Source organism: Sciurus vulgaris (genome assembly GCF_902686455.1).
Source record: "Sciurus vulgaris genome assembly, chromosome: 5".
Classification (NCBI taxonomy): Eukaryota; Metazoa; Chordata; class Mammalia; order Rodentia; family Sciuridae; genus Sciurus; species Sciurus vulgaris.
In genome coordinates, this window is record NC_136465.1 from 55,701,980 (window position 1) to 55,719,273 (window position 17,294).

General features: G+C 50.3%; 1 protein-coding gene and 1 long non-coding RNA gene across 2 annotated transcripts in view; both read right to left on the reverse strand.

Annotated features, from left to right (window-relative positions):
• Positions 1-12,974, reverse strand: part of ADGRA2 (adhesion G protein-coupled receptor A2) — a 39,043-nt gene extending 26,069 nt beyond the window's left edge. Inside the window, exon 1 of the mRNA XM_079140640.1 lies at positions 12,315-12,974. Within this exon, the coding sequence (XP_078996766.1) occupies positions 12,315-12,577 (263 nt within the window). The 5' untranslated portion in view covers positions 12,578-12,974. The remainder of the gene's footprint in view (positions 1-12,314) is intronic.
• Positions 1,504-5,520, reverse strand: LOC306661618. Its single transcript, XR_013763910.1, has 2 exons — positions 2,419-5,520; positions 1,504-2,345 (listed from the first exon to the last, which is right to left on the reverse strand). It is a non-coding gene; the product is annotated as an uncharacterized lncRNA (long non-coding RNA).
• Positions 12,975-17,294: the final 4,320 nt, after the last annotated feature.

Genomic DNA, 17,294 nt, shown 5'->3' on the forward strand with positions numbered 1-17,294 from the left:
AACACAGATGGAAGGTGCTGTCAGACACTGGAAAGTGCAGATGGACTGGGATCCCCTGCCCCACTGCTAGAGCCATGTTGCCTTCTGTGTAAACAGCAACCCCTGGAGTTGTGCATGGCAAAGCCCCCACCCCCACTCCCCCTGTGCAGGTGGGTTGAGTGGGTGTGAAATCACGATGTCTCTTTCCACTTTGGAACCCAGGACTGACCCCACAGTTCCCCTGTTATCCTCTCCCTGCAATTTCCAGAGTAGAGTAGAATCAATCAATTGGGACAGGGTTTGGCTCCAAGTGGAAGAAGAAGCCCAGCAGGCCTGGAGGCGATGGATGAGCTTCCCTTCTTAGTTTCTCTAACATGCTGTCCTAGGAGCTGAGGACCCTGTCCAAAGATGACCGCTATGAATTCTCAAGGCCCCCAATTCAGAGGACCTGAGTGTCCAACGACTTCCCAAGTCTGCCTGTAGTCCTGGCAAACAGCTATGGAGCCCTAGGTCTGGGAGAAGCCCAGGCCTCAGCCCTTGCGCTGCCCCCTCTGAGTTGTTTGTTTATTCAGTTTTACTTAAGGGAGGAGGAAAGAGCCCCCGGAGTCTCATCTCCGCCCACCCACTCAGTCTTTCTCTGCCAGATTCCCTGCCAGGAGGAGGGAGGTCCAGACCAGCCAAAGGGCTCATCCCTCTGGTTAATTGCTTATTAGAAAGCTTTAATGAGCCTCTCAGCCCAAACACGCCTGCCTTGGACTGTAGCAAAAGGGTTTCCCTTCTTTTCTCTGCTCTTACTGATGGAGAAATGACTGGAAGGCCTGAGGTTCAGACCTTCTCTCAAGTGGGCAGCCTAGAGGGATAGTAAGGGAGAGGAGAGGAAGACCTGGCAAAGAAGAGCTTTCAAAGAGATTTGCCCAGAGTTTCCTGGATGTGGGTGGATGAATACACCAAGAAGGTATATTCATATCAAAAAGGTAGTGAGGGCACCCCAGACCTCTGGCTGCTCTTTTTAAATTTTATTTATTTATTTTTGTGTGTGGTACTGGGGATTTAACCCAGGGGCGGGTACTCCACTACTGAGCTGCATCTTAAGCCTTTTTTATTTTGTATTTTGAGATAGGGCCTCACTATTCCAGTCTCCCACTAACCCCACAGCCCTGTCCCAGGGATTGTCCCCTCTCCGGGTGGGATGTGAGGAAAAAGAACAGGAAAGCTGCTTGGGGTCAGAGCAAGTGAGTGGGGAAGGATGGAGAAACAGGGCTCCCAGATTATCAGAGCACAATCCTGCAAAGGGGAAAACCCATAGACATTATTTCTCAAATTTATAAAGGTATGGACCTATTAGAGTAAGAGGGAAAAGACACCTGATTTCCTGGGAATATACCAGTTTGAAAAACACTGACTAAAAATCTTATGCTATGGGTTGGGAATGTAGCTCAAGGGGGGAAAAAATCTGACACTATGTAAATGCTTTCTAACTGAAAATTATCTAAAACTCTTCTGCAAATGGTTTTGTTTTTTGGGGGGATTTTTTGGTACTGGGGATTTAACCCACGGGCAATTTACCACTGAGCTACACCCCCAACCCTTTTTATTTTTTTATTTTGAGGTAGGGTCTCACTAAGTTGCTTAGAGCTTCACTAAGTTGCTAAGAATGCCCTTGAACTTGCAGTATGCCTGCCTCTGCCTCTGAGTCACTGGGATTACAGGTGTGCCCCACTGTGCCTGGTAAGAGTTTTTAATGGAAAATTTTTTTGAAAATCATTGAATCAAAAACAATGCTAAAAAAATTCTCCTACCCCAAGTCCCCAAGCTTAAAACCTGGGACTCCAGTTTGAGAACCCTAAACCAGAGTAGTCCAGAGGTGGTTTTGGGGGTGGTCGTTCCCCATGTTCTTCAGACCCTTCAGCCATTAGTCTTAACCCCTTTCAAATCAAATCCTTTAAATCAGAGCTGGCCCATAGAAATACAAAGTGAGCTGCATATATAATTTTAAATTTTCTTATAGCCATATTTTTAAAGTTTAAAAATTAATTTTAGTTATATATTTATTTAATTCAGTGTACCCAAAATATTGTTTTAATATGTAATCAATATACAAAATTATTAATATTTTCCCTTTTTGCATGTGTATGAAGTCTGTGCGATCTGGGATGTATTCTACTCCAGCACATCTCAGTTTAGATCACTCACATCACAAGTACACATGTGCCTTAGTCGGGTGGGGTAGGGGGCAGAGCAAAAAATTAGGGACCAGCGCCTGAGGCAAACCAGGATGAGCCTCTGGCCAGAACAACTTATCTCTTGGCCTGGCTGCAAGGCCAGCTGCCAGCCAAGTGCCACCCTACTGTAGCCTGAGTCTCAACCTCCTGTAGGCTAGGCCTGGCTGCAAGGCCAGCTGCCAGCCAAGTGCCACCCTACTGTAGCCTGAGTCTCAACCTCCTGTAGGTTAGCCCTGCTTCTCTCTCTGCCTCCTTGAGGCACCCTCTGTGTATGCTCAGAGAGGGAAGAACAGGAGTGGTGGTCATTGCAGCCCATGATTCCGGCCTGGCTTGCCTGGCACAAAGTCTAGCTTTTGAAATGCAATTTTTTTATGAGAATGTAGCCCAGATCCCCACCCTCTGACCCACTCACAAAGGCACCAGGCAAACAGTATCTCATCCTTCTCCCCCAGTGAGCCCCTGTCTTGCTGTACTGCCAGCTCCTGGACAGACTTCAGGCAGATGGCTCTATGATGCTAGTCTCCAAATACCCAGAATTGGATCTTTTGGCCTTTACCACCTGGAGCAGTCTGAGGAAATTTACTTTAAACATGGCCTCTCCAGAGAATTGGCTTCTCTGTGTTTGTGGGTTAAGTTCTTAAGTTCATGGGTCTGGGAATTTTACGGGCAGGTGGGAAGCTGGCAGTTACAGGGCTGTTAGTAGGGTAGATGAACACATACCACCCAGCTTCATCCAATGGGAAGAAAAATGTTCCCACCACTCTAGGCTGTCTCATGGGAGGAAAACAGGGTGGTCACACAATTGGGAAGACAAGGAGAGAGCTTCGGCCCCACAGTTTCATCTAGCTGTCCCAGAAACAGTGTCATCGTGGGTCCTCTTTAAATTTCTCACACAAACACCTCCTTAGCCTGCACCATCTTCTTGCCCTACTGCCTCAGTGGGAGCCAGCCTGGCGGGTCCCCTTCTAACCGCACTAACCCTGCAGGCCCCACAGAGTCCTGGCTCTCCCAGCCAGGCATCTTCAGCTTCCTTCCTCCTCCCTCCCTCCCTCCTCTTTCACCCCCAACCTCAAGTTTTCCATGGGAAGGAGGGTTAGTCCCTAGGGTCCCCTGTTCTCTACTCCAGAGTTTGAAATCTGGCCAAACGGAGGGGGCACACCAAGTCCATTCCAGAATGGTCTGCCGGCTGGGGTCCTATTTTAAGGAAGAGAAGTGAGCAGAGTTACCACTAATGAGACTGGAGGCCAAGGGAGCGAGTGGCTGGCGTCTACAGAGAGGCCCTGTGGCCTCTGGGCAGCCACAGGAACTCACCAGATACCACCCGACATCAAAGGTGACCCTCTAGGAGTCACGTGGGCATGCTCTATGGGGCATGGAGCCAGCACGCGCCTGCAATAATCGTTTCTCACATGTGCAGGAAGAGTCATGCATTTCATTCCCCCTCCCCAAACCAACCAGATGAAACAACCACATCTCTGTGTCTAGGGATGTACATTCTCAAGAGTCTGACCCTAGAGCCCTGGTGGGTCCAGGCCACTGCCAGTTGCCAACAACTGGAGTTGGAGGCCTGGAGGTGTCTTAGGGAGATGAGCAGTGACGGGTGGTGGTGGTGGTGGTCTGCTTGCTGATATCAAAAAGACCTAAAAATAATCATGGGGTGTAGCTCAGTGGTTGAGCACTTGCTCATATACAAGGCCCTGGGTTCCATCGCCAGCACAGCGTACATAAATAAATACATAAGGTGCAAAAATGGAAATTAACAAATGCCTAATTACATAGCTACAAAATGTTACACTTTGTCAATGAGCAATAATTATGTTTAATGAAGACTGTGGGTTTATACCATAGTAGGACCTCCAAAGTGACAATGCCAGAAGGCCCTGCTTCAGCACACACCCTCAGGCTAAAGACAGCTCTGTTGTGGTTTCTCCTCCCTTTGAGGCTGCCCATGATGTCTATTGAGGCTGACTGCAAGACACCTAAGCCTTGGAGAGGACATGACAGTTGCCTTGCCTACTCTAGTACTTCCCTACCATCTTGTCTTGGCTGGAAGCTTGTCCAGTTGGCCCCAAACAACTGCTGGTAATAGAAGAACCCAGATTGGGGCTTCCTCCCCAGTCCTGAGAATGCCCTTGAACTCAGTCTGGAAGTTGGGCTATCTAGGCAGGGCCCGCAGTCAACACCAAGGTCAAGAGAAAAATAGTCTTACAGTGCTCATCTCTTTATCTCAGGCCTAGTTTTTTTTTTTTTTTTTTTTTTTTTTTTTTTAATAGGTCTTGACTCCTTTACTCTTACCTACTCTCTCTGCAAAGGCACCCCCACCCCATCTTGGTGGGGAGGAAGTAGAACTAAGGAACAGGGGTTTAGATGGGAAGGATTGACCTTGAGCTTTGGAATGGAATCTGGAGGAGTGAACATAAGAAAAAGTGCTACAGGTGTTTGTGGGAGGTGATGAGCATGCCTTGATGGGGGGTTTTGGGGTCCGAGTACTCTTGTCAAACACAAGGAATAGAGTTTGTTGCAACCACCCACACCAAAGCATTCATTCATTCATACCTCAAACCTTCCTAGGTGGAGAGAAAAGTGTCCAAGAGGGTGGAACACATTTGCATCTGTGTGTGTGTGTGTGTGTGTGTGTGTGTGTGTGTGTGTGTCCATGTGATTTGCAATAGTTTGGAAGTAACTCCCAACCCACCTTAAACAGTTCCTCCACACATGGCCTAAAATTCCACCACTGGGGAGCCAAACTTTTGAGTGAAGAAAGTAGGCCTCTGAAAACATAAATGAATGTGGCTGGGTATGGTGGCACACACCTGAAATTCCAGCTACTCAGGAGGCTAAGGCAGGTTTGCAAGTTCAAGACCAGCCTCAGCAAACTGGCAAGACCCTGTCTCAAAATAAGAAACAGAAAGGGCTGAGGACGTAGCTCAGCATAGAGTACTCTTGGCTTCATTCACCAATACCACACATACATACACACACACACAAGAATAGATACAGATACAGCCATACAGATGTAGACATAAATATAGATATAGATAAACATACTTGAAAGGATCATTCTGTTATCAGTTTTTTATGCCTATGTATAAATTAGAACCTTAATCTTTCCTCCCTAGAAGTTTTATGGGGAACCTCAATCCTGCACAGCTTTGTGAGCCTGTATCTTGGTCCCACCATGTCTGTAGGGCCCATTAAGACAGAGAGCAGCTTTCTCACTTCCTGGCAGGGGCTGGAACACACAGTAGGCACCAGTTGAGTGAGCGGTGGGGCAGAGCTCCAGGGAAGGGGTTCTAGGTTCTCTGAGTCAGGACACTGTTTCTTTTTTTTTTTTTTATTTTTTTTATTTTTTTTATTGTAAACAAATGGGATACATGTTGTTTCTCTGTTTGTACATGGCGTAAAGGCATACCAATGGCGTAAAGGCATACCATTTGTGTAAAGGACACTGTTTCTTTTTACCTCCAGTCCCTGTGTGTTCCCCATTCCTGGGAAAGAGCACCTATCCTTTTCCATGCTAGCCTGGCTGTGTGGTACAGCTCTTTGTGACACTGCTCCCTAAGGGTCACATTTATTTCAGGTTGTCCAAGTCCCTTTAGGAGAGGGAGATAAAACCCCAGGCCTCACACTCTCTGCGTCAGTCTGATTTCAAATGCTCTGGGCACTTCACAGTGCTCCCCCTAAGTCACTTGTACTTGTTAGGTCATTATTTGGGGGAGCCCCTTTTCCCTGACTCATGTATCCTCGTGGAGGAAATTAGTGTATCTGCCCTGCTCTGTCCCCAGGGACGATGTCTCTGCTCGGTCAGTGTAGAGCTGTATCTCCTGCCTATAGAGCCACAGAGCCATGTGCTGTGGGCTCTGCCCCTTCCAGGGCCAGGTGGGCAGAGGATGCCTACTGGGTGGGAAAATCTGATTAAACCCACTGCCACTAAACCTCTCAGCCAGGCCTTCCAATCTACCTTTTATCAGCACTAAAACATCTTGATCTCCTTCGTCTGCTAACGGCAGACCCAACTCAAGAGGGAATGCTATTTTTTAGACCCCTTGAAACTCCAGTGAGCCTCTGGGCCCCTGCTGTCTTTGGCAGTAGGACCTTTGGGGGTCAGGGTGGAAAGCCTCCCAGAGACCTGAGAAGCTTCAGAGCTTCCCAGTCTCTGTCCTATTTCCTCAGATGAGTCCTCTTGTTGGCGTGATCTCTTTATTTCCACCTGCAGAGGCGACTGGGACTCAGGAGCCCTGAGTTCTAGATGTGGATGTCTGACTAGGACTGTGTGGCCTGGGACAGGTCAGCCCCTCTCTGTGGGTTTCCTGCTCAGTAAAGAAGGATCTGGACTGGAGACCCCCGCCCCCCTTATCTTTGATATCTTCCTCATCCTGGACTGAAATCCTAAGTCATAGCATTTTTCCCTCCCCACTCAATTCCCAGCAAGTCGAGGAGCCCGGGTAGGGGGAGGGAGAGAGTGGGAGGAGGGGGCGCTTGGAGCTTCCCTCCTTTCCAGCTGGGAGATGTCTGGCCCCTTGGTTCAGGCTGGAACTCCCTCCTCGGGCCACACTCTCCCTCTCCGCCCCCCTTTCCTGCTCCTCTGTGACAGATGGGTTCCCCTGCCCCTCACCTGGCCCCATCCATCTTGCACACCCCCTTACTCCCCCATCTGGGCCCTCCCTGGCTCCCAGAGGAATATGGAAGCAAAGGCTGGGGGAGTGGGTCCTGGGAGGCTGCCCGAGTTAGCTCACTTCAGTTTCTCTGCTCTCTCCCCTTCTCACCCTCCCCTCTCCATAGCCCAGTCCTAAAAGCAAAGGAATGTTCTGGAGTTTGGGAAGGATGCCCCCACCCCCAGGAGGGAGGAAGGGGAGGAGGCAGCTTCGTCCTGTCAGAGACTGAGCTCTAAATAGAACACAGCGGCTGTGCTGGGGGAATGAAAATAAACAGCCCCTCTGAGCAGCCCTTCCTAGCAGTCTCCGGATTTTCCTTCTGGTCCCTCGTCCAGGGCCATTTCCCTCCGCTCTTCTCCTTTCTTCTTCTCTCCCCGGGCAGCCTGTACCTCAGGGGTGGCAGAGGAATTAGTGATACTAGGGCAGGCTGTGTGGCATTAAGGAACTTTCTTTCCCTCTCTGGGCTTTAGTGAAGAGAGCAGCCAACCCCTCCACTAAGTGGAAGGATCTGGATCAACTCACAAGTAGCTGCAACTTTTTCTTCTGTAGAAAAAAGTTCTTATCCCAATGACTCCCATGTGGGATAAACTTAGAAACACTCTCTCTCTTTAAAAACATGACCCCAAATTTAAGGGTCAATCTATGGTTAGGTTCACATTACACTGGTTTGCCCATGCCTTTGGGGGAAATTCTCAGACTCACCCCAGGGCTAAGAGTTGCCACTCCCCCTCCCTAATCACTGAGGGGTGATCCAAGGTAGCCATCAGGAAGGGACTTCCTTGGGATTCAGGAGTGGCCGGGTTCTTGCACATATTCTGAATAATTCAATCCTAAATAACCCATTCTGGGTCCCAGACCCCTTGGGAGCTGAATTATATGTGCCATCTCTGGAATTCAGCATGGTGGTCTCTCCAATCTCTCTGGTGCAATAAGGACTGAACCAGCAAACCCGAGAGGACTCTGCTCTCTGCCCAGTGCTCTGAGATGGAACCACAGACCTACTCTTGTACCAGAGGGAGCCCTAAGGGCAGGGGTTCCCAAAGGTCCAGAGGAGGAGCTGACAGAATCCCTAGAACCTGGGCTTGTACCTCTAGCCCCTCAAGCAGATAGATGGGAAGATTCAGGAGGCAGTAAGAATACTTCTGGGTTCCTCACTTCAGACAGGCAGGGGCCAGGGGCTCCAAGTGCCCATCTGGGGGTGCTTGAACTGAGACCCCACACCCCAGGAGGGTAAGGGAGTATGATGGAGTCTCCTGGCCTCCCCTCTCCTCTGTCTCCAGTCTCTTCCCTCTTTTCTTTCCTTCTTTCTCCTTTCTCTCTCCCCCTCCCCCTCCTCTCTCTCACAAAAGCTCTCTGTACACAGCCACTTCCTCTGGCTGCTGTCTCTGAGCCCAGACCTTATGAGAACCATATGGGGGAAAGAGGGTGGAAGAGAAGGGGGTGGGGGAAGCTGACTGGGTCTGCCCCTCCTGCCAGCATCTTTCCACTGCCCTTGGGCTGTGTGCATGGCGGCTGGCACACTTTGCCCCAAATTCCCCTAACTGGATCCTGGTGGCTGCAGTGACTGTGTCCCAGTACAGAACTGGAGGTTCAGAAGGATAGATGTGCTCAAGAGCCACCTCCCTGAGGTGGGAGCACTGCACAAGGGTCATGAAGTAACCTCTTACCTATCTCCTGTCTTTCCCCACCAAACTCCCAGGAAAAGCACGCAGCCAGTGCTGGGCACATCTGCGGCAATGGCCCCTTCTCCTAGTGTGGGCAAACCCCCTGGAATGGGAGGCTTAGCTGGTTGGGGGAATATGAACTGCCCTGTCCCATGCCTGCCTCCTTCTCACCAGTCTGGAATGTTCTCAGGTCGAAAGGTCTTTGGTCCACTGGGAAAATACTGTGGGTTTAAAAGCAGTGTTTGTGTCCAATGGGTTCCAAGTCCAGTTAGGTGAACAGCAAGGCTCTCATCTAACAGGAAAGCTAGGAGAACCCAACTAGTTAATCAGATGCTGACCCCACCAAGCTGTGTGACCATTCAGGCCCTGTCCCTTTCCAGCCTCAGTGTGCTTAGCTGTAAGATGTGGGGGCTGGACTTGCTTATCTAAAGACCCTTTTTGGTACAGACAATGTAGGAATTTATGACACTGGCTGGTGTCTTCTGAGGGTCTGCTCAGATGTCCTGGGAGGTCCTCATAGGAGATTTCTTCTGGAGTTATCTATTATCAGTCCTTTCCTGGAATTCCTTATTCTCAAACCCCCTTCCCTCTCCCCCTAATTCCCAGAGCCAAGAACCAGTGGGCAGGCCCTCAATTGCTGCCCAGGAGTCAGGGGAGGCTCACAGTGGGCTCTTATCGACAGCCAGGTTCTCCCTGTAATAAGCCACCCACCCTGGGATATCTCCCTTAGGAGGGGCCAATGAAGTCTCCTGCTCTGGACAAGAGCATTTGTGCCCACAGCTGCCCTGCAGACTGAGCTGTGAGACTGGGGGTGGGGTGGGACAGATGGATCAGGAAGGAAGCCAAAAGCTCCACTTTCCTGGAAAACTGCACATTAAAGTCCATGAAAGAAAAAAAAAAAAAAAAAAAAAGCAAAGGGTGGGGAGAGGGGCATAGAGTCTACAAAAACAGAAGGCAGAAGTAGAGATAACAGGGTGGAGGAAGGCTTCTCAATGAGGTAAACAGAACTATTCACAGGATTGCCTTTTGACTACTCTACTCGGGGGCTTTCTCTGAACTGAGAAGAGAGTCCCTTTGCAGACAGGGACTTTCTCTGGCTCTTTGAGCCCCAACACTAAGTGTCTACCAGGCTTCCCAAGGTGGAATCCTGGGGTCCCTGAGGACTCATGTGAATGGTACCTGCAGGCCCATTCTGGAGGAAAGAAAGGGTCCTCAGTGGGAATGTAGGGGATGTTGGGGAGGGAGGACACTGCCACAGTGCAAAAACAATTGGCTCATGTCTTTTGTTTGCACCAGGTGACAAGCTAAAAGGCAAAGGGAAATTTTGTGTGGAAAACAAACGAGATTAGAGGAGTTTGGTGAGGCTGACCATGTACATGTTTTGTTTTCTTTCCTTTTTTCTTTTTTTCTTTTTTTTTTTTTTTTGCTTGGCTGCCGGCGGGCAGAAGTGGTAACCACTGCCCAGCTCTTTACTTCTTTGGGGCCTGCATCCTGGCACCTGGTGCAGTGGTGCATACCTGTAATCCCAGCTGCTTGGGAAGCTGAGGCAGGAGACAGCAAGTTCGTGGCCCCTCAGCAACTTAGTTGAGACACTCAACAACTTAGCAAAAACTTGTCTCAAAAAAAAAGGGCTGGGGATATGGCTTAGTGGTAGAGCACTCCTGGGTTCAATCCCCAGTACTGGGGAAAAAAAAAAAAAAAAAAGAAAGAAAGAAAGAAAGAAAAAGAAGGAATCTTTGCCCACTTCTGTTGAAGATCTTTTTTTTTTCCTTTTCCATTCAGAAGCCAGGTGGGGGAAGGAGGGCACCATCCAGATCAAGATTATGTGAAGCTAAGAAATATGTCTGGCTGGGGATTCAGTCTCACCCCCGCTGATGGGCCATTGGGCTCTCAAGGAATTTCCTTGCCTGCCTTGTCCATTATCCCTATGGGGATGTGCAGTCAAGCTGTGGGCCAGGTCAGTGTCCTGGGAAGAAAGAGGGGGCCCTTCCTCTAGGGAGGGTTTGAGATGGGAAGGTAACCTAGGAGTCACATCTGCTGTCACTCTGTCACAATATATTCTCACCAAGCGTTTGCCCCACTCTCTCCTTAGAGTGGCGTCAATGGGAATTAGCCATGGCTGGAAAGCATTACTTGCCAAATCATTCTAAGATGTACTGCAAAACCACCTTTCAATCCCCCCCTTTGCCCCCCTCCCGCTTTCTTTCTGCTTTGACTATGTTAGGATTCCCTAATCCCCACCAACAGACATAGAGACAACTCCCACGTATGTGAGTGCACACAGCTACAGGAGCATAGTGCACACCCCCCACCTCAATCTCAGGACTATCATGGTGCAGCTCTGCCTGACACAGACCCAGCTCAACTATTCCACACAGCAAACAATTCTCCAGAACTGAATGGGCTGATGAATGCCCAGGCCTGCCGATCCTTAAACACCGGTGGACACTCAGACCTGGGATACAGCAACTGGTGCCTTACTGGCATTGCCGTATCCCTGAGTTGGGATTGGACAGACACATTGCCTCCACCCCAAGGCACACACGCATGCACACACCCCAGCTGGGGAAAACTCAGGCCAGGCGGCCAACGTCACAGGCTGACCAGTTGTGTCCTGTCAGGAAGCGGACAGCCTCTGAACTCACCCAACCAGAGGCGTTACTGTATTGTTCTGGACACAATCGAATACACGGGGCCAGCCCCAGTTCCGAACAAGGGGTGGTGGAGAAAAGATCGCCACTGGGGTCAGGAGGACGAGGAAGGGGAAGCGGCTTTTAGGCTAGATCAGGACAGGAAAGCAAGGGGTCGCCCCTAAGACCAATCCTCAACTCCACGGCGTGCGTGGACACGAGCACGTGGTCAGCGCAGGAAATCGTGGTAATGGGAAGGGGCAGCAAATACCCAGGAGGTTGCCGGGACTTAAGATCCCATGTAGGCGGCTTGGGCTTGTGTTGCGGAGCAGCGGCGCTGTGGTCAGTAAAGCAAGGGCTGAACGAGGCCCTGGTTGAGATGGGAGGCACGCGCCTCCCTTCAGTCGGGTTTCTTTTCTTCGTAATCTTTGCGTAAAGTCAATCAGAAACAGCCAAAGATCCATTTATTTCCAGGAAGGTAAAGAACAGGCAGGGGCGCAGGACCCAGCACAAGCTTATCACACACATGCATTCAGTGGGAAAGGGACCCAAGAGGAATCGGAACGCCGGGGTCTCATTCAGAGTAGAGCGCCCGCATTCCAATAACCGACTTTTCTGAGCTCATTCTCCCGCCTGTCCTATGCAGAAGGGCTGGAAGTCGGGCTGGAAGGCCCGGGGAGTGGATGGAGTATCCCCGGTTTGAGAGGCAGGACCGCTCGGTAGTCAGGAGACTCCTGCAGTACCGCTCCAGACGGGCCGCGACAGTAAGGACCACAATTACCTACTGGACCCGGGACGTCGATCTTTCCTGAGCCCCTTCGGTCCCCATCCTCTTCAGGTCCCTAAAGTCCCTAACACTACCCTAGGCTGGAAACAAGGAGCACCGGCGTCCTGCCAGCATGCATTCCACTTCACCTGTCCAGGTGACCCACGGTGCCTCTCTCTGGGGCGCACCTGACTGCACAAGCCTCTTCCTCCCTCCAGGGTCCCGAAGTCCCAACTTTCTCCCTACTTTTCCAAGCTTTCCCGCTCAGCGCTTGGACTCAGGCCTGTCCTGGAGTCTCTGAAGTGGCGGAATGGCCCCCTTCCTCCTCCTCCCGTCTTGCCTGCATTCGTCCATTCGTCCTCCCGTTCCGACTCGTGCCGGCGATGTAGGGTACTCACAGGGTAACGGTGCCGTTTGGCAGAAGGCCAGGCTCCGGAGGCTCTGGGAGGTCCCCGCCGCCGCACACCACCCTCTTGCGTGCGGGGTTTGGGGCGCCGCCGCTCAGTCCCTTGGGCCGCTCCCCCGAGCACTTGCAGCTGCGGATAGGGACTGGGCAGCCGGGCGCGCCCTGAGTCTCGGGCGCCAGGAGCAGCAGCCACGGCAGCAGTGGCAGCAGCAGGCGAGCGGGCGCCCCCCGCATCCTGCGTCCCCCGGCGCCCATCAACCCATCGCCCCGCGGGGACCCACAGCGCTGGGGCCGAGCTGCGCGCCGGCGGGAGGGACCCGGCGGTGCGGGAGGCGTGCTCAGCGGGGGCCCAGGGCGCCCGAGGGCGGGGCGGGGGGCCCTGGGCGGAGGCAAGCCCTGGGGTCCCCGCCGCCGCGCCCCGGGGGCATGTCCGGCTAGCGCCCCGCCGGGGAGGACGCGGGCGCGGCTGTCAGCGCAGCGCGGGCGGCCCCCGGCGGCGCGGCCCGAATTTCAGCTCTGGGGCTGGTGGAGGACCGGCCCCTGCGCGTCGCCTACTCGCTCAGCGCTGGGCTGGGACCTAGCGGATTGCGCCGGGATCCTGCCGCCGCCGCTGCCGCCGCTACTCCGTGCCATGGATGGAGGCAGCTCGGTGCCGCGCCGCTCCCGCCGCCGCCAGCCCCCGCGCTCTCCCCTCCCGCTTCGGCACTCCGCGAGGCCCTAGCGCCTCCAGATGCTCAGCCAGGCTGCTGCCCTCTTGGCAGTGTGAGCTGGAGAGCTGGCTTGAGACCCCCGTATGTGTTCCCTGTTCCCGCCCTGAACCAAGACTCCTCTGCCTCCCCACCGGTTCCCCTGGGCTAGGACCCTTCCTCTCCTCAACCCGTCTCACACTTTTAAACCAACCACCATCACTTTGCACAAAACCCTCCTGGGCTCCCTGCAGGCCTATGCTTCTGGGGCTTTCATTGACCTGTGTGTGACCTGAGATGTCTGGTGCGCCATGATTTGGGTTGAACTTTGCTTACCACTCTGAGGTTTCCACTGGCCTCTGACGTGATGGGCCTGTCTGGACGCTGGCTTTCCCTCTCACAGCCCTATCGGGGTCACCGCAGGAGGATACAAGACCCAAACAAGGAGGCAGCAGACCTAGACTCGGGAGCAGTGACCTTGCCCAGCGGGGAGTACATGTCATTAGGCCAAAGGGAGGTCAAAGGTCAAGGCAGATCCTGCTAGATCTGGCCTCCTCCCCTTTCCACCTCCGTGTGTGTGTGTGTGTGTGTGTGTGTGTGTGTGTGTGTGTGTGTTGAATATGTGAGTGAACGGGAAGGCAGGGGGAATGAGAAGAGTTACAGGGATCTGTGCCAGTGTGGGCACAGCACTGTGCAATGAGATAGGACATCCCATTCTAGGTTCAGTTCTGCCTGTTATTAGCTGTCTGACTTTGGACACAACCCATAATATCTCTGAGTTCAAAATGGGGTCCTGTCTGCCTCCTAGTTTATAAGTATAAATTGTGACAGGAGAAGGAGGAGAGAGAGGGGACAGCCTTGGGCAGGGTCTGACCTTGACAACTGGGGAGGGGGATAAAAAGTGCCTATGGGTGTTAGATGAACTATAGTGCAAACTGGAAAGGGGGCTGGGGACAGAGGGAAAGGAGAAGATGGCCCAGGGTGACTGCCTCAGTTTCCCCACAAAAGATGGCTTTCTATCACGTAATAGAATCTTCGCTGCCAAGAGGCCAACTACCAGGATTGAGGCAGGACTCCTGTCCTCCAATCATCACTGGAGCATCAAAGTGGTCCTTAAGACGACTACCTCCTTTCATGACCTTGGCTCTACTTTTCCAGTACCACTGTGGCCTGCCAGCCAAGTCTCCCACCCCCTTGCAGGGAAGTGGCTTCTCTCCCTTGCTGGTTGGCAGCAGACACTGGACCTGACACTGGCCTCTCCACTCTCCCTCCCTGGCTCCACAAGTCTCTCCCAGTTGCAGGCTCTGGTTCCTTGAACTTACAAAGATAAATAAATAGTGATTGCAAATGGAGGAAGGGAGAAAAGGAATGGACTCCCCCAGCAGGAGCCTTCGAAAGCCTGGCTGAGGCTGCATTCCTCAGGAAAGGGTCGAGCAGAGCCACAGCCCACAGGCGGGGCTGCACATTCAGGCCTCCTGTTCACAGGCAAGGAAAGCTCAGGGAAAAGAAGGAGGAAAGGCCTCTGACTTGGGTCACACAGCTTCTCTGTGACTTCCTTTTGCTAAATGAAGACACTGGAATTTCTGGAAAGAAATTCTCCAGTTCCACCCACTCTCTGAGGATGAATAGAGGTCAGATGACATGGACATGACAATGAAGGGAGGCTTTCCCGTGGGTGGGAATGAGGTGCCAGAGGAAGAGATTCACAGAATACTCCTGTCCTGATGGACTTCACATTTATTAACTTCTGTATGCACAGGGAGGTAATGGAATAGGGGTCACTTTCCCAGTTTGTTAACTATGGATGAGGAAACCAAGTTATAAAGAGATATAAAGAGCCTGGAGTCTGGGGGGTGGAAACTTACATTATATATTTTATTTCTTTACAGCACTGGATATTGAACCGAGGAGTGCTTTACTACTGAGCTATATCCTCAATGTTTTTTATTTTTTGAGACAGGGTCTCTAAATTGACCAGGCTGGCCTTGAACTTGCGATCCTCCTACCTCAACTTCCTTATTAGCTGGGATTACAGGCATGTACCACCCTGGACTGGAGCTTACCTTCTGATTCCTTTCTAAGTGCCCTCTGAATCCCTCAAAGACTTTCCCATAGGATGCTTCCTGCTACCTGTACTCAGAGGTGCAGAGGGGAAGTAAATGAATTGCACATCAAAATCTTACTTTATTTTTTAGAATTAATTTTTCATGGATGTACACAATGGTGAGATTTACCGTGGTATACTCATATATATACATAGGAAAGTTATGTCAGATTGATTCCACTGTCTTTCCTATTCCCATGCCCCCTCCCTTCCCTTCATTCCGCTTTGTCTACTCCACTGAGCTTCTATCTGCACCACACCCCCTGCTTGTTGTGGGTTAGTTTCCACATATCAGAGAAAACATTTGATCTTTGGTTTTTGGGGGATGGGCTTATTTCACTTAGCATGATCAAAATCTTATTTTAAACTGAACATAGTGGTACATGCTTGTCTTCCCAGCTACTCAGGAGGATGAGGCAGGAGGATTGCTGGATCCCAGGAGTTTCTGGACAACACAGTAAGACCCTGTCTTTTAAATAAAACAAAATAAATAAAAAGCTTCATGCTTTGAATTTTGAGATAGGATGTCTAAAACTTATTTTCTGACCTCAGAATATCTGGCTGGGGAAACTGACTAACAAAATTCTATCTTTTCTTTCTTTCTTCATGGTGTTAGGGGTGAAACCCATGGCCTCGTGCATTCCAGACAAATGTTCTACCACTGACCAACACCCTTTCCCCTTTAATATTCTTTAATAAGAAGTGATAAACTCTTCAGTGGAGGTTGGGGTAAGGTACTATGATAACAGAGTAAAGCTGAATTAATTCTGACCAGAGCAAAGAGGGGACTTACCGAAAGTTTTAGTCAAATGTAGGGTAGAAGTGTAATCCAGCCCCTTTATTAGATCTTATTCCATAAGAGTCTGGAGGCTCCCGTGTACTCTCTTCTTCTGAAAAGAAGCTTGGTGCTCTTATCTAACTTCTTTTCCTTATTTTCTTTATTTAACATAAAGACCTTTACAGTTGTATCCATGTTGCCGCCAATGCCAAGATTTCATTCTTTTTAATGACTGAATAATTTCTTTTTTGATTTTTTAATGGCTGAATAATTTCTATTGTGCACAAATACCACATTTTCCTTATCCATTCATCCATTGATGAACACCTTTGTTGATTCTGGTTTTCCTTTTGGTACTGAGGATTGAACTCAGAGGCTCTTACCACTAAATCACATCCCCAGCCCTTTTTATATCTTATTTTGAGACAAAGTCCCACTTAATTGCTTAAAGCCTTGCTAAATTGTTGAGGCTGGCCTTGAACTTGTGATCCTCCTGCCTCAGCCTCCTAAATTACTGGGATTACCTGTGTGCACCACCATGCCTGATTCAGGTTTTCTATGGCACAGTAGGGTAACTATTGGTTATTGGTTATGATCTTCTATGACATATTTGTCTTTTTTTTTTTTTTTTTGGTACTGGGGATTGGGAGATTGAATTCAGGGTACTCTACCACTGAATTATATTCCTAGCACTTTTTATTTTTTATTTTGAGACAGGGTCTAGGTAAGTTGCAGAGGCTGGCCTCAAACTTGCCATCCTCCTGGCTCAACCTCCTGAGTCGCTAGAATTACAAGTATATGCCACCACGCTCGGCTATATTTCTGTCATGTGCATGCGTGTGTGTGTGTGTGTGTGTGTGTGTGTGTGTGTGCACATTGCTGGGGATAGAACCCCAAGTGCCTCAAGTGCTCTAACACTAAGCTGCATCCTAGCCCTCATGATATATTTCAAAATAACTTTAAGTGTATGAGCATATAGGAATGATGCATGTTTAAGGAGATGGGATTTCCCATTATCCTTATTTGAACATTATTCATTATATACATGCACCAAATCATTATATTTTACCCCATAAATATGCATATATGTTATATCTCAAAAATATAAGAATTATTCTTATTTGAAATTTTTTTTTCAGTAGTGGAGATTGAAGCTGCGACACCTTACCACTGAGGTACATGGCCAGTCCTTTTTTGTTTTGACTCAGGGTCTCATGAAGTTGCCCAGGCTGGCTTTGAATTTAGGATCCTCCTGCCTCAGGCTCCCAAGTAACTGGGATTACAGGCGTGCACCACCTCACCCAGCTAAAAATAGAATTTTAAAAATGTTTGCCTTTTCCAGGTGTGGCTGCAGCTGGCTATTTGAGTATTGATCATGTGAGTGGCTCTCGTTCAGTACATTTT